The 25,373-nt window shown below is 47.3% G+C and overlaps 2 protein-coding genes across 4 annotated transcripts in view; one reads left to right on the top strand and one right to left on the bottom strand.

The window, feature by feature from the left end:
- The window catches only part of LOC144889525 (zinc finger BED domain-containing protein 5-like), a 77,426-nt gene extending 69,803 nt beyond the window's left edge, over positions 1 to 7,623 (bottom strand). Inside the window, exon 1 of the mRNA XM_078770100.1 lies at positions 7,409 to 7,623. The gene's annotated coding sequence lies outside the window, so the exon portion shown is untranslated. The remainder of the gene's footprint in view (positions 1 to 7,408) is intronic.
- LOC137415668 (E3 ubiquitin/ISG15 ligase TRIM25-like) overlaps positions 1 to 25,373 on the top strand; it is a 62,306-nt gene that overhangs the window by 28,435 nt on the left and 8,498 nt on the right. For all 3 annotated transcript variants that reach the window (XM_078770099.1, XM_078770097.1, XM_078770098.1), the window contains exons 5-7: positions 14,801 to 14,823; positions 17,355 to 17,482; positions 23,400 to 23,459. In XM_078770099.1, coding sequence (XP_078626225.1) covers positions 14,801 to 14,823; positions 17,355 to 17,482; positions 23,400 to 23,459 — 211 coding nt within the window. The remainder of the gene's footprint in view (positions 1 to 14,800; positions 14,824 to 17,354; positions 17,483 to 23,399; positions 23,460 to 25,373) is intronic.

The raw sequence follows: 25,373 nt of genomic DNA on the forward strand, positions 1-25,373 counted from the left end.
TGCTGGTTTATTATTGACACATTTTATTGACAATTATTATTATTGACAATTTGTTTGACAAAAATTTGGAATGCAAAATAATGTTTATTCACCAAAAATTATATATATATTTGTGAAATTTATGAGGATCATCCCGACTGGGGCATGGACCTCACAATGACACGTAAATCGGTCGCTGACCAGGGTTGGTACACATGTACTGGTCCATCATTTTGTCCCGGGAATTCTCTTGCGGCATTTGCAGTACATTCCCATCATCTTCATGATCATTGTCAACATTAATTATGACACTTGAACTCTTGGGACTCATTTCTTTGACATGAGTGATGCTTTTAGTGGCTATACGCCTCGGTGATGCATGACTTTCAGTTGGTCTCTCTGTCGTCGTGGTACTTGTTGAAGCCTGCCCCAACTCATCTCTTAATTGTCTCGATAATCCTCTATACGGAGATTCTGCCGCAGCCATACCCGATGCTCCCCATGATGACGGTGCACTTAGCATCACTGGGGCATAAGGTGGTGGCGGCGGCAGCTGCCAGTCGTCATCTTCATTTTCCTCTTCAACAATTAGCTCTGCCTTTACGGCTCTTTGCACTTTCTTGTCTTTCCCGATTTCCAGCGGCATTTGAGTTGTAACTTCATTGAGAAAACCTTGTTCCTTATCGAGATTACGTCGAGCTAGATAAGGCTGAAAAAATTATATTGCTGGTCTCTGGTCAGACCAAAATTCCAGAATTGATGCGGCGATGGGGTTTTTTTTTTTTTTTTTGCAAAGCATGGATTTGCACATATAAAGGTGTTGTTTTTTGTGTCCTCATGCCTTGCGGTCCTCTTCATCTGCCGTGGCACCGTCCAGAGAGAAATTAAAGACAGCCAATGGGACTTGTAGGCCTTTTTGTAAATAATGAACAGAAGCTTAAGTTATTTTAAAATGTATTTATTCTGAAAATCATTGAGTTCTTCAAGCATATTCTACTATTATGGACTGCCATTTCGTTCTCGAGATCACCTCGCCGTACCGTCAAACATTCCAATGCGTCGATCGCATCAACACTGCGCATGCACAAGTGGTCTTACAAGCAGATGGTCTCCCACGATCTATTCTCCCAGTCCACCAGATTATCACAGACACTTACAACTTCATGACAAACGAGATAGGATCCAGGCCTAACTAAAGAGACCACCCGCAGCTCTCTAGGCCTTCCTGTGGCTTCACACGAACCCGACAAAGAACGTCTTAGTTTCAATAAATGACAATATCCAGCCGATTGGATTCGTGACGGCACGGCACACAGCACTACTCATATCTTTGGAATGGCTGGTTGGATTTGGACAAAGTAAACGTAGTTTTGTAGGGGAGAACCGTGCGCGAACGTTGATACCAATGGCGACCCTCACGGACCCGTATTTCCCGAGATAGCGCGCCGGCCCGGCAACAACAGGCGCGCGCTGTTGTAGGTACCATTGGAAATTAAAGAAAAAAAAAATAATTGTTGACGCACAGGCTCAAAATCGATGCACGCACTGACCAGAGACCTAACTTTTCTCTGCCTAACTTTGATTTTTTTCATTTATTTTCATACTTTCCTCAAGCCTCATCATAAATGCTTCCCAATTTACTTCCATTGCAGTTTTCTGATTCTGCCCTCTAATTTTCAATTCCTTTCTCAGATTTTCCAGTTTCTCTCTATCAAAAGTACCATCTTCTGGAAAATTCAACTTTGTATCGCCCTCTGTCCACTTACACCATTTCCGAACATCACTTACAGACTCCGACCCGTAATTTTCATACATGTATTTAGCGCAAGTTCTCCCATTGGGGGGCTCAACCTGGGCCGAGTTTCCGTGCTTATTGCCCCTTCCCAAGCTTCGCAATTGCAATACACAGGCTGTTGCACCAAACAACACAAACACCAGGATAAAACAGGGCAAACGCCAATTACTCAAACAAAACAATTTGTCAATACTTAAATTTTACAATTTATGGCATGCAGTCTGTTACACACATTTACAAAACTACTTTATTTAACACTTCAAACATCCGGACTCTTACCCAATGGGACTTCCCATCCCATACAACCCATCCTCTATGTTGTGAAAATAAACCAAGTCCACAACTTTGTACCATAGGTAGGTTTAATCTCAATCAGATCTTTAGCATCATCCTGCAAAATACAATCATGCAATAGATATAAGGATCTTGGCATCATATAGGGAGGATCGGTTATATTAGTCAATGCAAGCAAGCCTAGAATACATGTGCGAGTACGTACCGTTCAGGACTACATGTCATAGTAAAATGTCACAGGAGTGGCTCCGCGTCACGGACGTCCGAGGTCTTATAGACGCCCCTCTGCGGTTTAAGTGGGCATCACTCCTGGGTTCAACTTTGATATACATTTTCACTACATTCTCCCCCACCGTTAGAACTACACTGCCGCTAGGCAGGAATCAAGCGTGCGTCAGCATTAATTGATTGGGAACGTCATTCCGTGCCATCCGTGCCATTGGGGTCCATCCGTAGCGGTCAGGGTGGCGAATTACTCTGCCAGCACAGGTCCGGAAACTACCGGGTACGGCCTCCGCAAGCCCAGAGTCACCTGCAGCGGAGCAGCCGCTGGAGGCAGGTGTCGGAGGGGGCACCTCAGGGTCTTCATGCAGGGGTGTATTTGACGAAGGAAGGGATGGCAGATGTTCCATAGAGGAAGCTTCGGGGGAGTCCATAGACTCGTAGATCGGTTCGTCGATATCCCCATAAGGGTCGATGACCCCACATGGGGCGAGATGGCATACGGAGACAGTGGACTAGCGTCCATCTGCCGTCATCACACGAGCATGCTCGGGATTAGCCTGGAGTACCTGCACCTTATCCACTAAGGGGTCGTACTTGCTTGTGCGAACCGCACGTTTGAGATAGGCCGGCCCCGGCTCAGCGAGCCAACTGGGTAAAGATCGGATACTACCCGAGCTTCTAGGGTAGTGGAACAGTCTCTCATGAGGAGTCTGGTTGGTGGCCGTACATAGTAGAGCCCTGATCGAGTTCAGCGCCGCAGGTAGCGACCAAGCCCATTTATCGAGGCCACAGCCGAGGGTCCTGAGACTTAGCATGATGGCCCTCCATATAATCCCATTGAAGCGTTCGACCTGCCCATTCGCCTGGGGCCTGTACGGTGTGGTGTAACTCGAAACGACATTATTTTGGAGCAAGTAACCCCTCACGTCCTGGGACAGGAACACCGCACCACGATCGGTATGCACGTAGGCCGGATACCCGAACATAGAAAACAAATTCTGCATGCACCATATGACCGTGGCAGCTGTCGTATCCACGCACGTGTAAGCAAAAGGGAATCGCGAGTACTCGTCAACGATAGTGAGCAGATAACGAGAGGCACTCGACACCGGCAGCGGCCCTTTGAAATCCATTGCCTATCTCTCCCACGGTCTAGTAGCCCTAACCAGCGTCCCCATGGGAGGGTTGTAAAAAAGCGGTTTGAGTTCCGCACATATAGCGCAGTCGCGGCAGATCCGGCGGATGTCCTCAATCGAGTACTGCAGATTACCACTACGCACAAAATGAGCGAAACGCGTCACCCCAGGATGACACATAGTGCCGTGCAAAGCGCGCAGACCCTCCAGAGTTACGATACCCGTGCACGTAGCCGGCCTCGATAAGGCGTCGGCGACCAGGTTATCCTTCCCCGGGTGATATTTGATGGTGTAGCAGAAGTCGGCGAGTTCGATACGCCAGCGAGTCATTTTCTCATTCTTAATGCATTTAACATGTAGGGTGTCATACATGAACGCTACGCTTTGTTGGTCCGTGATGATTTGGAAGCATCGCCCGAGTAAGTACGGTCGCCATCGCCGAATCGACTCAACGATGGCATACGCTTCCTTTTCGACAGACGAATGCCTCCGCTCAGCGGAGGTGAGAGTCCGCGAAAATAAAGCCACCGGGCGCCCCCCCTGGGAGAGTGTCGCCGCTATCGCATGATCCGAGGCATCACTTTCTAAGACGAAAGATTCGCTCTCGTCGATCGTCATCACAGCGGCGCCGGTGATGTTGGCCTTAAGGCCCCCGAAGGCTGCCAAGGCGGCTGGACCCATGGGGAACGTGTTGCAGGCCACAAGGGGGCGGAGCTTCGTGGAGAAATTTTGCACCCACTTCAAATAGTGGGCGAACAGCCCAAGAGCGTGCTTCAGCGAAGCTCGATCGCTAGGCGGAGCCATATGGAGCAAAGGTCGCAGACGCTCCATATCTGGAGAGACAGAGCCATGGGTCACGGTGTACCCCAGAAGATCTATCGTGCGTCGAGAGTAACGACACTTAGCCTCATTCATGGTTAGGCGATACCTCTGCGCGACCTCGAGGAAGCACTTCAGATTAGCATCATGATGCCCCGGTCATACCCACAAACCGTAAGATTGTCTAGATACACAAAGACATCTGTCAAGTTCTCCTTTGTAACGAGGTCGTCCATAGCCCTCTGAAAACAGGCGACCCCGTTCGTTACCCCAAAAGGTAATCGGGTGAACTGGTATAACCTTTGACCCGATTCAAAGGCAGTATAGATGCGATCAGCCCTAGAGATGGGGATCTGATGATACGCACTACGCAGATTGAGTGTGCTGTCGACTGAGTACTGGGCCACCTGTCATACCAGCGCGTCCAATCCCCGGTAATGGGTAGGCGTCCAGCTGTGTAAAGCGATTAACCGTCTGTGAATAGTCGATTACCATGCGTCGGCGATGGGCTTCACTTCACACCACTAAGACGTGGGCCCGCCACGGCGACCGGCTAGGTTCTATGATACCCTCCTTTAAGAGCTGGGCCGTTTCTTCTGCAATGAATTGGACGTCCGCTCGTGAGTAGCGCCGTGATTTCACCGCTACATGAGTGCAGTCAGTGGTCAGGTTGGGGAACAGTGAAAGAGGCTCGATTTCCATTTTCGCTAGTGCACACACAGCAAGCGTGTCAGTCACACCGAATTCCATGTCCAAACGTCCATGCCGCTTAAGAAAATCGTGTCCAAACAGAATGTCGGCACATAAAGCAGGCAAGACCATGAGATGTACATCTGGAAACATGCGTCCCTTTATCACAAGTTTCAATCGACATTCCCCTTTCGTGCTGAGCCGAAGCCCCTGGGAGGCCATGAAGATCCGTCGTGTTGTCCCGAGGACCGGCCACCCATGTTTAAGCACCAGTCGTTGATCGATAAAACTATCCGTAGATCCCGTGTCGACTAAAGCCCGTGCAAAAATGCCTTCGACCACGAGTGGAATAATGGCTTGAGCAAGGCCGGAAGATCCGGCAGGTATTGAGCCATCCGGGCGAAAAGATCGCGCCTCGCGTGTGGAGCCCACGCCGGCTGCAGTTTTCCGGTCGTTTGAGCGGCCTCCGGACGGCCCTTGTGTCAAAGGCATAGTTGGAGCTTCAGGAGCTTGTAGTCCGTACGAGCAGCCGTCAGACGGCGCTCGAGTCACGCGAGAAGGATCGCAGCCATCTGTAGTTTCACGTGCTGAGGCAAGAGCGTGTAGTTCGTATGTGCTGCCGTCAGAGAGCGCTCGTGTCACGTGCTTTGTTTGCGTCAAAGCGGGAGCTTGTCGTTTGGTTGAGTTGCCTTCGGAGGGCGTTCGGATTCCAGTCAAGGACGGTCGCTCTGTGGTCAATCGTGTTCGCGCCATTTGTTTTGGCGGCCTGATGTATCTTACCAAGGTCGAGCGTGCAGCCAGGGGCCCACGAGGAGGAGGACCACTCGTCAAAGTCGGGTGAGGCGCCCCGCTCCGTGCTCGGTCTGTTGGCTCGGCGATAAGCCCATTCAAGGTCGCGCGAGTTTGTGCGCCCAGCGCGGTCTTCCGACAGACTTTTGCAAAATGTCCTTTAGTTGAACACAAATGGCATATTGCTTCTCGAGCCGGACACGCTGACCTGGGATGCTGTCGGTTACCACAGAAGTAACACGTTGCATTTCGTACAGGCCTTGGCCTGGCCGCCGTAGCCTCAGCCAAGCCCAAATCCGAGTCAACCTCGGGAGCGGCCAAGGGCTCCGCTAGCGTGGTCGGGTCCGCTCCCGTATCCTCGGCGGTAGCCCTCTGCGGTCGCGCGAGTTGAGAAGTCCCCGCGACGACCCGTGTGTGGTCATAGGCGGTAGATTGTTCCCGGGCCTCCGTGTAGATGTGAGCCACCCGGAGAACCTCCGCGAACGTCAGGTCAGCTGTCTCCAAATGTCTGAGCCTGAGAGCAGGAGCGCCGATCCCAGAGACGAAAGCGTCTCGGACAAGATCGTCCTGGACTTGCTCGTGATTGCGGACCTCTTGGGTACTGTCCGCTAGCAGTTGTCGTAGCTCCTGAGCGAATCGGTCTATCGACTCAGTGGGCTATTGCCGCCGCGATGAGAGCATATACCTGGTGTATACCATGCTCCGTTTCTTAATGTAAATACGCTTTAGCTCCGCCACAGCGGTATCGTACGTCGTACATCGCCCAATGCTCCGGTAGACGTGGTGGTCCACTTTAGTCTGCAGAACGTCCAGTTTCGTTTCAGCAGTGGGAACGGTCTCCTGGGCTTTGAACTGGTTCTCCAGTGTCCTGAGCCAGTGAGTTAACTCAGAGCCCGAGTCCGCAGCTTGTGGGTCGGCGCTGAAGGTCGGTACATGGATCATCCTGTGTCCCGCCATTTCTGTAGATCTTGATTGAGATTAAATGTTGTGAAAATAAACCAAGTCCACAACTTTGTACCATAGGTAGGTTTAATCTCAATCAGATCTTTAGCATCATCCTGCAATATACAATCATGCAATATATATCAGGATCTTGGCATCATACAGGGAGGATCGGTTATATTAGTCAATGCAAGCAAGCCTAGAATACATGTGCGAGTACGTACCGTTCAGGACTACATGTCATAGTAAAATGTCACAGGAGTGGCTCCGCGTCGCGGACGTCCGAGGTCTTATAGACGCCCCTCTGCGGTTTAAGTGGGCATCACTCCTGGGTTCAACTTTGATATACATTTTCACTACACTCTATACCTCTGGTGTAGGCATTACACTGTGCGCACATTGGGGATTTTCACCCCTTGTCTCTCTTTGGAGACTTTTACCTCCTGGATATCTGCATCTTCACAGCATTTGAATCACAAACATGCGAGACCTCCAGCTAGTTGGATTTTAACTCTGTGCAATCCAGCTGGCACTCTTACCATTCAAATCATCAGCCCTCTTAACCTCACTGGGGACTCTGGGTTCCCTGTCTAGGAAGCCCCTTTTCCAAACCATCACAAAGACAACAGGATTCTAACCTGCTTTCTCTGGCCTTATAAATGTTTAAACTCTGAACACTTCGGATCGCGTTACCCGGTAGGTCAGAGACGGGCATACGACCTGCAGTTAGGGCTATTACCTTTATTCCAGCCGGCTGTCCGTGTCTGCCGTTACCCAGCCGAGCCCTCGTCTCCTTTCTCTCCTCTGGGGTTTGTGATCCTGCCGACTACGCCAATTATTGTTGAAGAATTAGCCATGCGGTTCGAGTAATACATTTATTAATACAGAGCTGATGCATCAAGAAAAAGGATGCATGGAGAACAGCTACACGCGAGGCAGCATGAAGATTATTCTGGCCAGAGTGCGGTGGCCCTGGCTTCATTTACACATTTTGTCATGGGTGGGGGCCATTGATGTGAAACAGCTGTGGGCTTTTTCCCAAGGCACCGATCTGATAAGGAGTGAGCTCATAAAAAAGAGTGTGAAAATAGAGTTTGGACAGCCAGGGAAATTAATTGTGTTGCGGGGTCCCCCCCTTACCTCTGGTCTTGGTAGACCTCCGAACCCCGAGAGGGTCCCCGGCAGAAAGATGTGTTATCCTTGGTTGAAATCCAGCAAATAATGAAACCCTCAATGGAACCAGTAAATGAAACGGTCAAATCAATAATGCAACCACACCAGGTTATAAACAAACAATAATATATTATAAATCACACACAAAGAGCCAGACAACTATGGGGGCAATCACCCCTACCTTCAAATATTACGATGATATCCTTATCAAGCCCCTTAACCCCAAACTCACAGCACCTCCCCCAATGTCTCTGCACCCCCCCCAAGGCGAAGTCCCAATGTCTCTGTGCGCTCCCGTGATCGGGGAATCAAGGCCCGATGGTCAATTGAGGCATAGGCGAGCGAGACGACCCCGATGTCATGTTGTTCAGCACCCAGCAACACAGCGGTGGAAAGGAACCTCACCAAGACGCGCTCCGACGTACATGTTGCGGTTCAATCCACGAGCCTCCGTATAATTCTTACATGCCCTTTCTGGCACAGCCATCCCCGGCAAACCACCGGGGAATAATGCCCAGCCGACACGACCAGAACCAGTTCACTGCCGGTTGCTCGTGTGGCGAAGATGGCGGACGGCTTTCCCTCGAACCCGGGCTTTGAGGCCAGGATCCTCCGGAACCTCAATGAGGCTACCCGAAGACACAGGCTCCACACACTCCGGCGATAACTCTTCTCGCCCGAACTTCCCTTCAAGGACGCAAAGTTCACTCGCACTGTACGTCGAACGCTCGGTCCGGAGCTTCAACAACAACGTCTGTTTCACGATCTCATACCGCCTCTCTCCTCTTCTTTGCTCCACCTCTTCCGGTCACGATCCGGATTTCCGGCCACATTTTACCAGGAGCGCTTTTAAATCTTTTAACTATAATAACCCTTTCCCTTAAACCACAATCACCAAAATACTTCGAATCAACAACAATAATCATAACAACAACCCTTAGGGCCGAATCCGTAACAATTCCCCCCCTCAAGAAAGAAAGTTTGAACACAGCGAAAACTTTCTTTGCATGCCCTCTTTAAACAAGCCAAAGTAAATTCACAACCCAAATCAGCCATCCCCGTGGGCAACAATATTCAACCTCCCCCAAAAATAAAGCAACAAAATTTTACACCACCCCCAGAGCTTTCCAAAGTTAATTCCCTCTGGACCAAGCGTCAACAATGACATTGTCCCTGCCCCTCTGATTTTTACCTCTAGTTTCTCTTGAATGAAGGTTAAGGGGTTGTGATCAAAAACCCAAAGGCCAGCAAATCTATAGCACTTTCCCCGGGAGGCCGAGCTGAAAGCCAGGTTCCATGGTGGTTGGGTGGTGAGGCCTGGAAGTATTCACTACATGGACGCCTTTAGGAACGTGGAGTTCACAGTTAGTCCGTGCAGGGAAGTTCACTACCTGCATGCCTTTAGGAACGTGGCGTTCACGGTTAGTCTGTGTAGGAATCTTGGCTCGGCGGCTCCGCAGCATTCAGTGCTTCAACTTTTCCGGACTCCTAATAATTACGGTGGGACCACTTGTCACAGTAGTCAACTCACTGGCGGTCTCCTTCTCGGCCACTGCTCTGATAATCCTTCCTTCGGGAACGGTCATTACTCTGGAAGCCTCCATAATAATATCGCTTGTGGCCACCACCACTACTACTCCGTGGTCCTCCTCTGTAGCCCCCTCGACCCCTAGGAAATGCCTTCCCTACTGTGATGGTCCGACCCTCCAACTCGTTGCTATTCAGATCCTTTTCTGTTTCTCAGGCGTCCTTTGAGTTTTCAAACGTGACAAAGCCAAACCCTCTTGACTTTCGTGTCTCCGTCTTTTATCAGCAGCACTTCCAAAAGCGGTCCATAGTTGCTGAAGGCAGACTCCAAAACACCTTCCTTTGTTTTGAAGTTCAGTCCACCTTCAAATAACTTGCTAAACTTGTCGCCATCCCGACCTGGTGTGGTGTTATTTTACCTACTGGGCTTTTTAACAACCATCAGGTTACCATAAACTTGACCACCGGCCAAATCATTCCCGATAACAAATGATACTCCCTCTACAGGAAGCGTGGCTTGTAAACCGACGGTGACCGGTCCTGACACCAAATCGGTCTCCAAATGGATGACATGCAGTGGAGCACTAACACAGCCACCAATCCCCTGTAAACGAACACTATCCCCAGTTGCCGTCTCCTCGGACCATGGCAAGATGCCTTCAAGCATTAAAGATTGATGTGCTCCTGTGTCCCTCAATATCCTAACCGGTCTCCGGTTAGTCGAGGCTCCATCCAGTGATACAAACGCCTCGGAAATAAATGGTTGGTCGCCCTTTTAAGGGCGATTTCCCACAATGGCCATCGCATTTGGAGTCATACTAGTCGAACTCCGCTCCTGATTTTCCTTTCCCAGAGCATAACAGTTGGACATCCAGTGTCCAGGTTTATGGCAAAAAGTGCAAGTAGGCCCGGAGGAGAACCTCGTGGTCTGCCAAGGCATGGGGGCGGCGGTCTGCCTCGAGTCCCCCGGACGATAGGTCTGTCTTGGAACCGCAGTCTTCTGATTTCTAGAAGTCGTGGTGTCAAAGTGGACCTCATTTTCATCCCGAGGCCGCCCCCATGGATTTTCATTCTCCGCCCCTGATGTACCATAGCTCCCCTGGCTAGGTCTGGGCGAGAAGTTCGGTTTGTGGAACCCCATCCTGTGTGTTAAGGCAAAGTGATCTGCCATGGTGGCTGCCTCATACAGCTTTGGTACTTTCCTTTCCTCCAGATGAACTTTAATGTCCTCGTGGACACACTGTTGGAATTCCTCCACCAGGATCAATTGTCGCAATAGTTCGAAGTCTTTCCCAACTCCTTTTGAATCACACCACCTATCAAACATGGTTTCCTTCACTCTGGCAAATTCCACATGGGTCTCACTCTCCCTCCTAGCCTGGTGTTGGCTTCGCGGTTAGGGTGCCGGCTTGGGATCCTAGGATCCTGGGTTCGAATCCCGGTCGATCGCTAAATTAACACCAGGGGGGGTTGACTCAGCCTGTCATCCTTCAGAGGTCGGCAAATTGAGTACCAGCTTGCTGGGATGAATGATCCCGGTGTGTAACCCGGTTTAGAATAGGTACACCGTATCCCTGCGCATCGTAAGAGGCGACTAAGGGTTGGCGCCAGGAAGGGCATCCGGCCATAAAAACATTGCCTCAAACAGGGAACCATGATTGTCATGGGGCCCGCAAGGCTAACCCCTGCTCTAGCGGGGAAAATGGCCTTAAAACGATCATTCATTCATTCTCACTCTCCCTCCTCCTGGCATTCCGGAATTTTTGCCGGTAAGCTTCCGGGACCAATTCATAAGCTTTGAGAATGTGTTTCTTCAATACCTCGTAATCTGCACATTTGTCAATCGGTAAAGCCGAATAAATCTCTTGAGCTTTACCCACCAGAACACTTTGCACGAGTGTGGACCAGTACTCCTCAGGCCAGTTTAACTGGGGAGCCACTTTCTCAAAGTGTGGAAAAAAACTTGGCTACCTCCTTTTCATTGAAGGGTGGGACCAGCCTCGCATGTCTGCCAACATCCCAGGTGTTCTGACTAGGTGTCGAACCAGTCAGCAGGGATGGTACCTCTCCCCGTTCTCTCATTAACACCAGCTCCTTGACTTTAATTTCCTGCTGACGCGCCAATTCACGGTCCTTTAACTCCCTTTCGGCTCTTCTCTCCTCTGCTTCGAGTTCTCTTGCAGCTCTCCTTTCCTCTGCTTTTTTTGTCTTCTAACCTTTCCTGGAGTTCTCTTTCCTGTACTTTTAACCTTTCCTGGAGTTCTCGTTCCTGTGGTTTTTCCCTTTCCTGGCTCTGTAATTGCATCTCCAGTTTCCAGAGCTCCACATTTTCTTGCTCTTCTGGTAACCAATCCCAGGCTACCTCTTCCTATGCTTCTAATCCCACCATAGATTGTATCACCACTGTCTGCAACTCTGCCTTCTTCATATTAGTTCGGACCTCCAAGCTAAAATGTTTGGCCAATTTCCAGAGGTCCGATTTTACTAACACTCTGAACTGTGCTTCATTAGGGGTCACTGTAAACTTCTCTGCGTCAAACTCCATAGTGACTACTGGTAACACCTGTTAACCTTCACACAATAATTTTTTAACAAACAAAAAAAACAAAATTATTATTTTGTTGTTGTTGTTGTTTGTTTTTGGAAAAATTTGGGAATGTTGGAAAAAGTTCCAAATTTGGGAATTCTGGGAATGTTAGGGAATTCTTTCCCGGACTAAATTTAGGAATTTTTAGATCCCGGACGCAGACTCAATTGCGAGCCCACGAATATCAATTGGACGAGCCCCCAATTTCTGTTACGGGGTACCCCCCTTACCTCTGATCTCGGTAGACCTCCGAACCCCGAGAGGGTCCCCGGCTGAAAGATGTGTTATCCTTGGTTGAAATCCAGCAAATAATGAAACCCTCAATGGAACCAGCAAATGAAACAGTCAAATCAATAATGCAACTACACCAGGTTATAAACAAACAATAATATATTATAAATCACACACAAAGAGCCATACAACAATGGGGGCAATCACCGCTACTTTCAAATCTTACGATGATATCCTTATCAAGCTCCTTAACCCCAAACTCACGGCACCTCCCCCAATGTCTCTGCACCCCTCCAAGGCGAAGTCCCAATGTCTCTATGCGCTCGCGCGATCGGGGAGTCAAGGCCCGATGGTCAATTTAGGTGTAGGCGAGCGAGACGACCCCGAGGTCACGTTGTTCAGCACCCAGCAACACAGCGGTGGAAAGGAATCTCACACACTCCGACGTACACGTTGCGGTTCAATCCGCGAGCCTCCGTATAATTCTCACGTGCCCTTTCTGGCACAGCCGTCCCCGGCAAACCACCGGGGAATAATGCCCAGTTGACACGACCAAAACCGGTTCACTGCGGGTTGCTCGTGTGGCGAAGATGGCGGACGGCTTTCCCTCGAACCCAGGCTTTGAGGCCAGGATCCTCCGGAACCTCATTGAGGATACCCGACGACACAGGCTCCACGCGCTCCGGCGATAACTCTTCTCGCCCGAACTTCCCTTCAAGGACGCAAAGTTCACTCGCACTGTACGTCGAACGCTCGGTCCGGAGCTTCAACAACAACGTCTGTTTCACGATCTCATACCGCCTCTCTCCTCTTCTTTGCTCCACCTCTTCCGGTCACGATCCGGATTTCCGGCCACATTTTACCAGGAGCGCTTTTAAATATTTTAACTATAATAACCCTTTCCCTTCAACCACAATCACCAAAATACTTCGAATCAACAACAATAATCATAACAACAACCCTTCGGGCCGAATCCGTAACAATTGGTTTCGTAACAATCCGTAACAAAGAGTGGGGAAGAGAACCGAGCACAATGATTCAAGTGGTGGAATGAGTTTTATGGCAGAAGCTGTTGATACAGGTGACTGGCTGTGTAAAATGGAGGGCAGCTGCACCGAAAGCTCGTGCATTCTTTCAGGTCATAAACCATGGAAACGTGGGACGGAAGAAGTGCAGTTTTAAACTGGGCTTGGTAAAATGTGCTTTTAAACATGTGGCCTTTGCAAGTACAATTTAACTTGATTAAAATCATTCATCCATGAATGACATTCCACGATAAAGCATTCATTAATACAAGTATTTAAGCAAACGATACACAAGTTAGCAGCTATTTCGAGTATATATGAAATATAAGCATTGTATTTGCATATGTGTATTCATTAAATTGATATATGTGGGAAAATTACATACCCAGACCAGGAATCGAACCCAGGTCATTCTGGAAAACCGAACCAGTGCTCTGCCATCTGAGCTATCTGGGCGACCTTGACTGAGCATGCAATTTTCCCACACATATGATTGCCACTCTCTGTCAATGCTTCCGGGATACTCGCTGCCAACCACAGGAGCACTAAGGGCCTGAACAGGAGAGGTTCTTCCTCCAATTGGGGGGACAAATCCGTATTCTCTGTTATGAACACCACTGGGGGTGGAGTGAAGCAATTAGATTAATGAACAGGATTATAAATAATTAAATTTATATATGTGGGAAAATTACATGCCCAGACCAGGAATCGAACCCAGGTCGTCTGGAAAACCGGAGCAGTGCTCTGCCATATGAGAGAGAGAGAGAGAGAGAGAGAGAGAGAGAGAGACAGACAGACAGACAGACAGACAGACAGACAGACACAGAGACAGGCAGAGACAGGATTTGTCCCGTCCAGTCCCCCCATCCTCCCCCCCACCCCAATTGGAGGAAGACCCTCTCATGTTCATTAATCTAATATGTGTATTAAATGTACCCAAAATTACTTCCGCAAGGACCACACAGAATTATGAGTGGATAATATATTACGTGCATGAAAGCAATAGTACCACTGTAGAAAACGATGAAACATCAATAAATGTGACGTGTTATCGTGATGTTTTGTCTCGGTAAAGGGTAGCTGAGGTATAAGAAACCTTGTCTGTGACTTGGCAAGCCTGGTGCATTCAAAGAGTTTCAACCAAAGTTATTAAAAAGCTAGGGTCATAGCAAATGGTCTTGAGGGTCTAATGGGGTCTTAAAAGTCTTGAGGGATCTTCAGGCTCTAAAGTTAAAGCTCCATGAGGTCCACAGTTTTAAGGGTCTGAATGTGTAAAGGATCTAAAGTCAAAGGTTTGTAAAAGTCTGCGAGGCCAAAAGGGTTGAAGGGGTTTGAGGTTTCACAGGGTCTTAAGTAAAAGGTCTGTAATGGTCGAAAAGGTCTAAAGAACCTTAAATGTCTCAAAGGTACGTTCCAATCGTGCATAATTAACGCTAAACCGCACATGAACAGTTGAGTAACAACATGGCGCCTATTGTTAAGTTCACTGAACTCTAGTATTCTATAGCTCTGGACCAGATGGCCCCCACCTGCATCAGACTTCCTTGTATATCTGATTCTGATCCTTGTTTATTTCCTACCTTTTCAGGTCTACAAGGATTTGCTGTGCAGGTAAGACTGCAAGAGTATCTTTCATGTCCTTTATCATGTCCCTTTCATGTGTATTTTAATCACATGTGTAGAAAAGAACACAAAATGGGTATTTAATCACTCAGCACTGAATTGAACTTCCGCAGAGTTCTCGTGTGGGCACAATTCTGGCACAACTCTTCCGTTTAATTGACCTGCCAAAATAAATCGACAAGAAATCCTCATGATGGTTCTTTCTCATAACATTGGAGATTCACTGAACGTTGAAAGAAGGATGTGATGTCCAATTTGTGCCAATTTGTGCATTTCCAAACCCACGTTACAGTTAAATGTATGGATTAGTATGGTCCATGCTCGTGTAGTTAGCCTTCGCAATGTAATAAGCAGGGGAATGTAGCTTAAAAATTGTCTTGTTTAAATGTACACCATATGAGGGTGGTGCGTTGCAATGAATAGTTATGGTTTTAGGTTAAGGCAATCGTATGTATAGCCTCCTGTCGCGTCCTCGGGTGAGGCGTCAAAGTGAGGCCTTGGCAACATCCTGAAAAGGGGAGACAGGAGTGGCTTTAAAAGGGGGCGCAGTTGTCCGGAAAGTGAGGGAAGGAGTTATGATTGCCTCTCGAGTGGCAGAGTTTCCATTCCCGTCTATGCTTCAGGCCGGTGTGAGGCACCTTCGATTTTTATTGTCTTGTATATAATTATGTATTTATTCAGTGTTTCCCCATTTTCTTCCCTTTTTTATACCGCCATTGTACCTCCGTCAGGTTGATCTTCCCTTGTTATTTGTGTGGAAAATTAACCCCATTTTAAAAGAGCTAAGATTCTCCGATGTGCTTTCAGCGATCCCGTGCGCACAAAGCAGCCATTAATCTGATGTGTCCAAGGGAGTAACAGCCAGTTCGGTCCATCCATCCAATGGTCCAAGTTAACAGCTTGGACACATCAATACTTTTTCACACTCGCTCAGCCGATGATTCTCCAGACTCGGTCATGCTATTATACTCGTGATTGTTATTCCCATGCTTTTTGAAAGAAAAAAACAAGAAAAGAAATGGTGGGATATTGTAATTGGCTTCGTCTGTCTGTCCATCCCTCCGTCACACTGTCACCTCCTCAGCGGTTGTACATAAATTCTAATTATCACCACATTGCATGAAGGTACAAGATCAGTATTTTAAAATCATTTTTGGCCGCACTTCCGCTGGAGGTGTATAAATAGATCATGGTTTCAGAAGGTCATGATGGTTGTAAACCCCCTTCTGCAGGTTTCAAAAGATCAAGTACCAAAAAATGTTTTACGGGCACATTTTAAAATATTTTTCATGAAACTTTGTAAACTTTTTAAATAAATGCATTCATCATTGGGGAACGCATGAAATATATGTCACAGATTTTAGGATTTGACCCCTGGTTCATGCCACAGGGGGTGGGGGATCTGGGGTCACGGGTCAAAATGGAAAAATGTTTTTAATGTAAAATTTGATATTGAGTCATTTATGGTGGAACTTTTTGACATCTTTCAACCTTGCTTTAGGTGGGAATTGTGGGCATTTACAATGGCAGCCATAGACTTCGTAATATCCATTGTCAGCTCGTTCCCAGCAGATGGGGTTTTGCAATCACCAATGTGTGTGTTTCTGTCTGTGCGTCTGTCTGGGTTGTAACTTGTTTTACCATTTCAGCTTTTCTCATCAAATTTTCAATAAAGCTTTCAATAAAGCAATAAAGCTTCAATAAAATTTTTCAAAAGGTGAAAGGTCAGCATCACTTAAAATCGTCAATTTTCATCCAATTGACCTGAAATTTTAAGAATTTGCACATTGGGTGACTGAATTGGTTCACCAATCAAAAGCGAGCAGGCAATTGTTTTTTCAAATCAAAAGTTCAAAGGTTGAGGTTGCATACATCATCAATTTTCCTCCGATTGACCTGAAATTTTAAGAATAATCATATTGAGTGACTGAATTGGTACACCAATCAAAAGTGTGCAGCCCATTGTTTTATTTATTTTTTAGATCAAAAGTTTAAAGGTCAGGGTTGCATAAAATTGTTAATTTTCATCTGTTTGACTTTAAGTTTGCGCAGGGTTTGCATATTGGGTCACTGAGGCCAATTGCGTTTTGAAGTCAAAAGGTCATGGTCGTCTAAAATCGTAATTTATATATATATATTTTTCCTGTTTTTGTCATGTTTAGCAAACGGAAGTCTGAATACAAAGCAGAGGCTGTCTTGTCTGCCTTTTAATTTTCAGATGCTTATAATTTAACTTGAAATGATTTATCAGGTGGATGATTCCCCAATGTCTCATATTTTGTCTACCTGCAAATTTAAATGATTTATCAATGGATTTTGCAATACTTTGATCACAACGATTTGGCAGCTTCGTCCAATTTTGACTTTTTGAATGTACCGTACTTCAAATGTTTGTGCAAAAAAAAAAAAAAAAAAAAAAATTTTTTATTTATTTATCTATCTCATCCGTAGCCTTATTCTCACTGGCAACCCTCACCTTCCTTCCTTGTTGAATGAATGTTTCTCTCCTCCCAACCAAGACTGGAGTCCAGGTCACATTTTTCAACCACGGAGCCTGCACCACCCAGATTGCTGGACTTCCCGGTGGAGGAGCAGAATGTGGACTCACTTATCCAGATCAATGACAATCTTCTGAAAGAGATCCAGAGTAAGTGATAAAAGTAGATAAGATTCCTTTAAATGAAGTTTTTTGGAAATTAAAAAATGAAGTTTATCAGATCAGTGCAGTATAGACCTGCGTTCCGCAGCCTTTTTAGCCCAGGACCCAATATAAAACCCAGGCTTCCAGTCGCGACCCATCGAACCCCCCCCCCCCCCAACCCCCAAAAACCATCACGGAAATATCGATTGCTTATGACGTTAATATCTTGGTAAGGGTTCGGTTCATCATCTTTGTACAGTAGTACATTTCGTAATTGAACAATAAAGCAAAGTGACGACAATCATACCAAACACTGTCCTTATTTTGTTGTTATTTTGTTCGGATCTCCACGACCATGATGAGAGAGAGAGAGAGAGAGAGAGAGAGAGAGAGAGAGAGAGAGAGAGAGAGAGAGAGAGAGAGAGAGAGAGAGAGAGAGAGAGACAGAGACAGAGACAGAGACAGAGACAGAGACAGACCACGCCCCCCTTGAGAATGAGCAGCGACTTCGATCACAGACACCGCCCACTTGATATTATTGTCAGCCAATCAGGCTTAAACTCCCTGCCTTGTTAGCAGCTTCGGAGGAGATGAATCTGCCCCGACGATGAATCCGGATGAAGATTTAATGATGAAGAAGATGATGAAGATGAAGGTGAAGATGAAGGTGAAGATGAATCTCACAACATTCATTGGCGGTGTATCTTTTGTGAACTAGAATAAAACTTTAATTATTAAAGTGACACGCCAAGATTAGGTGTTTGAACTTTATTTTAAACTTCATCTTGTATAGATGATGAACTTAAAACGTAACATGAACTGATAAACAAAACAAGAATAACTTTTACTGAAAAACCCTGCTATGCATCTGAACTTATATCCAGGTCCAATGATCCGTTATCATGAACAACATTAAGTAAACAACTTTCACTGATTAAACCCGAAAGTGAAACTTACAAGCCTAATTCAAATGTTCTGTTAGCAACATTGTAGATGTGGATTATCCACATCAGTGCGATGGTTGACTTTGCATATTGGCTACGAGATCATCGATTCGGCTTTGAAGCAGCAACGATGCGATTCTCAGGTCGGCGCACAGGGCCACTGTCTCCAGTTTGTTTCGATACTTGGACTTCAGATATGTCACCGTTGAGAAACCTGCCTCACACATCCACGTCGTCGTGAATGGCATCAGGAACTTTACCGCGAGATGTGCAATCTATGGGTACTCATGAGACACTGTCAGCCAAAACTTTACTAAAGTGTCATTCCTGAACAGTGTTTCAAGTGTACCGTCGGACATGATGTCGATCAAGTCCTCTTTCAATCTGTTGGACAAGTTGCAGCACTGCTGAACGTCGACTGAATAAGAGTCTTGGATCCACTTCTTCTCCACGCGTGGATCAACAGGAAAGTTTTCGTCAAATCGTTTGCGCAGGTTCACCAGATGTTCGACGATGACATCCTTAATGTCCACATGTTCCTCAACACTCTTGCTGAGCATATCATCCAGGTTTTCGAACATGTCAAATTCATCATTGGTCTGTACTCTTCTCTTCCATTGATCCAGCTTTGACTTGAACGCCGCTATCTTGTCATACATTACGAACACGGATTTCGCCTGCTTGGTCGTTTTGCTCTGGAACGATATGTTCAAATTGTTCAACAAGTTGAAGATGTCGGCCATGTATGCCAATGTTGCGATGAATTTCTTGTTTTTGTAGTAGACTGCCAGGTCTGACCTAGCCACCTCAAATAATGCGAGGACCTGGTCGCGAAGTTCATACAATCTTGCCAAAGCATCTCCTCTGGAGAGCCAGCGAACAGATGCAAAATACAGCACCATGGTGTGTTCTGCATCTTGCTCCTTACACAGCTCTGCAAACAACCTCGAATTTAGGGCGCTCTTCCTGAGATGGTTGATTGTTTTCACTGCAATGTCCATTACTTTGGCAAGTCCAGGTGACATCTCTTTCGCCGCTAAAGCCTCGCGGTGGAGGAAGCATTGGGGCCTGTTTGCCTCTGGTGCCACATCTTGGATGAGCTTAATGACACCGCCGCGCCGACCTGTCATCGATGCCGCACCATCAGTACAAACGCCAAACACAGTCTTCCCACCTGAGGCTATGCAATGCGATGCGTTTGTTGATGACTGCAAATATTTCTGCGGCCGTGGTCTTGGTCTGTAGCTCGTCACATGCCAGAAGATCCTCCATGAAATCATCGCCTTGCCGATAACAAACAAAGATGAGGATCGACACCTTCTGTGTGATGTCCATTGACTCGTCCAACTGGATGACAAACTTGTTGGCCTCTAGGTTTGCGTACAGCTGGTGCTCGATGTCTTCGCCATGTCTATTATCCGTCAGCGAATCGTGTCGGCAGAAAGTGGAATGGTGCTTATCTTGGAAGCCACCATCTCTCCAAGCACTTCTCTGCACATCGCCTTGGTGCATGGCAGGATGAGTTGCTCTGCAATACAAGATAAATAAAATAACACATGAATATTTCTTTCACTTTATGATTAATCTTCATTTTGTTCCAAGGCAGCGGTTCTTAATCTGGCGGTCGTTTGGGGTTTTAAGAAAACATATCAATTTGTGGAGCCCATTTTTAGGAACCTAACAAAGGTACATATACCACACACAGTATTTTGTTCGCGTATGCGCGTACGTCACGACCCCCAGGTTAAGAACCGCTGTTCCAAGGCATTATAAAAATTCAATATGTACGATGTGATTGCCGTACGTACTTTTAAAAAAGAGGCAAAGTTTAAGAATGGCTGTATTGCAACAAACAATAAAACTTACGAAGTTGTGACATACCAATGTATACATGGCACGAGTAATAGTAAGCAAGAACCCGACACATCAATATTCTAAAGACGAAATGAAAAACTAAATTTAACTATACTTACAGCGCCATGTATTACTTTATGAACCTACAAACCGCCAATGCAGTGAAATACTTTTACGAAAAAAAACAAAAAACTTACCCGCAATAGTGTACGGTTTCTTTTCTTTGGCTATCTTCTCTGCCACCAGGTAGCTGGCTTTGGTTGGTCCCTTCCGATGGAAAAACAGCCGAACTCATTACTGACTTGCTGTTGTTCATCTCGCGTTCTTTCCGGAGAAAAAACTCCCGTGACTTGTTGACATGATCTCCATGTTTCTTCTCGAGGTGCCGTTTCAGCTTTTGGGGCCTGAGGGGCTCGTTGGCCAACACGTCAAGGCATAGCACACACTGTGGTGGATGAACATTGTGCTTATCGATATTCAAGGTGAACCCATAGTTCAGGAACACAGGCTGATACTTTCTAGCCATGGCGAGTACCTTACGCTCACAGCTCAATCTTTCGAATGAAAAGCAATGGACATTCGCGTGTCGGAAACTAAACGTATGATCTGACTGACCGGATGCACTCGCGGTTTAGCGCGGTAGAAGAGTCAACACTATAAAGTTTGTGTCGGCGTACGTTTGATCTCTGTTCTGTTCAGTCGGGAGAAATAAATCGTCGATAAAGTTTTTTTCTCGCGATTTATGAAACGATCGTGGGACCCATTGAAAATCCGTCACGACCCATAGGTTGCGGAACGTCGGTATAGACTGAGTGAGAAAGCCAGGGCAGGTACGATTGCAACTGAATGGGATTAACAAATAGCTGACAGTATCTATATTTGGGGTGATCAAGAGCTTTTATAAGAGATCCAATTATAATTTGAGGAAGGGAAGAAACAGCCAGAAAACGGAGATATTTGTTGCTTTGACGGTGCCCCAGTAAACTGGGGAAGCCACACCCCACAAGACTCCCCGTGGGGTCCGGGTGGTACCACACGCATGGTCCGATTTTGTTCAAACGACACAAGCTCAGTACATGATGGCATACACATGCACCTCACTTTAATTTGTGATCTGATCCAAGATGGCCAACTGGCAGCCTTTAATTCTGTTCAGCAAAATTACTAAAACCACAGTGGCAATGACGTTTTATGTCTTTCTCCTTGTATTCTTTTATTTCACCTCTCATTTGTTCTCCAAATACTCCAATTTTTCCCCATTATTTGCTCGAACATGGCCTGAATGAACGTCCCACTAGACTCTTGACCGACATTCACACCTGTCGAAGGGCTTCGAGTGATGTCCAGAGCGAGAGAGGTTCCTATCCTCGGCTCCCCCTCCTCAGTCAGGCACTACCCTGGCTCACCACCGAGCAAATCGCCACCAAGAAAATAAAATCTCTTTTAAATTTTGAATGCCCAATCACGCTTTTGTTATGCTACAATTGGATTTATAATTTTCCTTGGGGAAATTCAATGGGTTCTGCACAGCAAAGGGAGATCCCTATCCCAAGACAATGTCCCTATCCTAAGCAGCAAATATCACATCAGCCAGCCTCCGTTAACAGGGGTCGTCTCCTCTGGGATCTGTTATCTGGCCAACAGCTGAAAGGTCTAACTACTGCATTCAGTGCAATTCATGTACAACATAGCCGTTCCCCAACGTCACCAAAAATGAACCAAATTGAACGGTTTCTTACCTTTATAAGAAAATGTTTCTTCCCTTTACAAGGGTTTATATATAAAAAGGGAACCATGATGATTCATCATAGGGCCCGCAAGGCTAACCCCCGCTCTGGTGGGGAAAATGGCCTTAAAAAAGGGAATTTATAAGGGGTTATTTATGATGAGCATGGGGGAAAAGGTGGATGGGAGGTGAAAATCAGACAAACCATGCGAGTCAACATGCAGACACAAAGATGGATGTGGAGAAATGCAAAGGTATATGCAAGGAGGAAGAAAGAACAATCCTAACCCCATGAGGCAGCACAGCACAGACCACTCTCTTAGGAAACAATGGGGGTAAGCAGGCGAGGACCTCCCTTTGGCGTGATGAGTGGTGTTCAGGGTGATGGTGAAGCTCGGGAACAGAAATTATGGATGAAGAGGAGGGAAGGGATTGTAAGGCGGCATCCACGTTTCGAGAGCAATCCTGCCTGAGCAACGAAGAAGCAGAAAATGAAGAGACCCAGCGAGACAAAGAATGAGAAAAACACCGATCTTCGTTGTCTCCAAGGGTCCCGCTTCAACTCTTCTGTGCGCATGTACAGACCCATCCCTCGTAGACATTGGGAGTGCCTCCCCCTGTGGCGGGTCCCATGATTAGCTACCCGCTGCTTGTGGGAGGTGCCAACCTCTGGGACGCCATACCCACAGGGGTGCCCCAATAAAAATAAAGTCTGCTACCATGCGTCTTTTTATGGTCCTCAACGAGCCCCACCCACGAACAAGTTTTTACACACATAATCTCACCATGACTATATTGTCTATAAATTACATATGCTCCCTCTTCAGCGTCACATGAAACAAAACAACTTACTCTGATAGGTCCCTGATACATGGCAATCTAATCTACTCGAAACACACGGTCTATGTTACACTTACCACAGTCTCACTTTGAACCCCCCACCTGCCCCCCTCCTTCCACATCACAATATTTCATGTGTTGTTTAAATTGTATCTGAAGTTTTGTTCATCATGAACCTTACCAGGTGTCTAAACTTGGCAGGGAATCATCACCAAATGTGTAAACAACATTGTGAAAATTTCAACAGGTTTTCAAACATTTTTGGACATGCTTCACTTGCATCTGACGGAGAAGTATCTGAGGATTTTGCGGGCTTGTTTATTAAAAATTGTCATGTATATCAATATAGACAAAGTGGAATGGGATGGTAGATTTTAAATTCAGATCTCAGCATTTGAAAAATATCCTCCTCCAGGATCACCAACCAGGACATCCAATATGAAGGCCGAAGTAGTGCAAGATAATGTGACCAATATTTTGTGATAATAAGATAAAGTTTATTTAATAATCACAAAGTGATTTAAATTTCACGATTTTTTTTGTTCATTAATTTCCACAGAAGAGTTGGTGAAGCAGGTGCAAATTGCCGACCTGGAGTTCAACACCCTGAAACGTCTTTGTAAGTGAAAGGGATGGTGGAAGAGAGGGCGGTAAACGTGGTGGAGGAGAGGTTGGTAAACGTGGTGGAAGAGAGGGTGGTAAACGTGGTGGAAGAGAGGGAGGTAAACGTGGTGGAGGAGAGGGTGGTAAACGTCGTGGAAGATTGGGTGGTTAATGTGGTGGAAGAGAGGGTGGTAAACGTGGTGGAGGAGAGGGTGGTTAATGTGGTGGAAGAGAGGGTGGTAAACGTGGTGGAGGAGAGGGTGGTTAATGTGGTGGAAGAGAGGGTGGTGAACGTGGTGGAGGAGAGGGTGGTAAACGTGGTGGAAGAGAGGGTGGTAAACGTGGTGGAAGAGGGGCTGGTAAACGTGGTGGAGGAGAGGGTGGTAAACGTGGTGGAGTAGAGGGTGGTTAATGTGGTGGAGGAGAGGGTGGTAAACGTGGTGGAGGAGAGGGTGGTTAATGTGGTGGAAGAGAGGGTGGTGAACGTGGTGGAAGAGAGGGTGGTAAACGTGGTGGAAGAGGGGCTGGTAAACGTGGTGGAGGAGAGGGTGGTAAACGTGGTGGAAGAGAGGGTGGTGAACGTGGAGGAGAGGGTGGTAAACGTGGTGGAAGAGAGGGAGGTAAACGTGGTGGAAGAGAGGGTGGTAAACGTGGTGGAGGAGAAGGTGGTAAACGTGGTGGAGGAGAGGGTGGTAAACGTGGTGGAAGAGAGGGTGGTTAATGTGGTGGAAGAGAGGGTGGTGAACGTGGTGGAAGAGAGGGTGGTGAACGTGGTGGAAGAGAGGGTGGTAAACGTGGTGGAAGAGGGGCTGGTAAACGTGGTGGAAGAGAGGGTGGTAAACGTGGAGGAGAGGGTGGTAAACGTGGTGGAAGAGAGGGAGGTAAACGTGGTGGAAGAGAGGGTGGTAAATGTGGTGGAGGAGAGGGTGGTAAACGTGGTGGAAGAAAGGGTGGTAAACGTGGTGGAGGAGAGGGTGGTAAACGTGGTGGAGGAGAGGGTGGTAAACGTGGTGGAAGAAAGGGTGGTAAACGTGGTGGAGGAGAGGGTGGTAAACGTGGTGGAAGACAGGGTGGTAAACGTGGTGGAAGAGAGGGTGGTAAACGTGGTGGAAGAGAGGGTGGTAAACGTGGTGGAGGAGAGGGTGGTAAATGTGGTGGAGGAGAGGGTGGTAAACGTGGTGGAGGAGAGGGTGGTAAACGTGGTGGAGGAGAGGGTGGAAGAGAGGGTGGTAAACGTGGTGGAGGAGAGGGTGGTAAACGTGGTGGAGGAGAGGGTGGTAAACGTGGTGGAGGAGAGGGTGGTAAACGTGGTGGAAGAGAGGGTGGTAAACGTGGTGGAGGAGAGGGTGGTAAACATGGTGGAGGAGAGGGTGGTAAACGTGGTGGAGGAGAGGATGGTAAACGTGGTGGAAGAAAGGGTGGTAAACGTGGTGGAAGAAAGGGTGGTAAACGTGGTGGAAGAAAGGGTGGTAAACGTGGTGGAGGAGAGGGTGGTAAACGTGGTGGAAGAGAGGGTGGTAAACGTGGTGGAAGAGAGGGTGGTAAACGTGGTGGAGGAGAGGGTGGGAAACGTGGTGGAGGAGAGGGTGGTAAACGTGGTGAAGGAGAGGGTGGTAAACGTGGTGGAGGAGAGGGTGGTAAACGTGGTGGAAGAGAGGGTGGTAAACGTGGTGGAGGAGAGGGTGGTAAACGTGGTGGAGGAGAGGGTGGTAAACGTGGTGGAAGAGAGGGTGGTAAACGTGGTGGAGGAGAGGGTGGGAAACGTGGTGGAGGAGAGGGTGGTAAACGTGGTGAAGGAGAGGGTGGTAAACGTGGTGGAGGAGAGGGTGGTAAACGTGGTGGAAGAGAGGGTGGTAAACGTGGTGGAGGAGAGGGTGGTAAACGTGGTGGAGGAGAGGGTGGTAAACATGGTGGAGGAGAGGGTGTTAAA

The sequence above is a fragment of the Myxine glutinosa genome, chromosome 1 (assembly GCF_964187855.1).
Source record: "Myxine glutinosa chromosome 1, kmMyxGlut1.1, whole genome shotgun sequence".
NCBI classification, from domain to species: Eukaryota; Metazoa; Chordata; class Myxini; order Myxiniformes; family Myxinidae; genus Myxine; species Myxine glutinosa.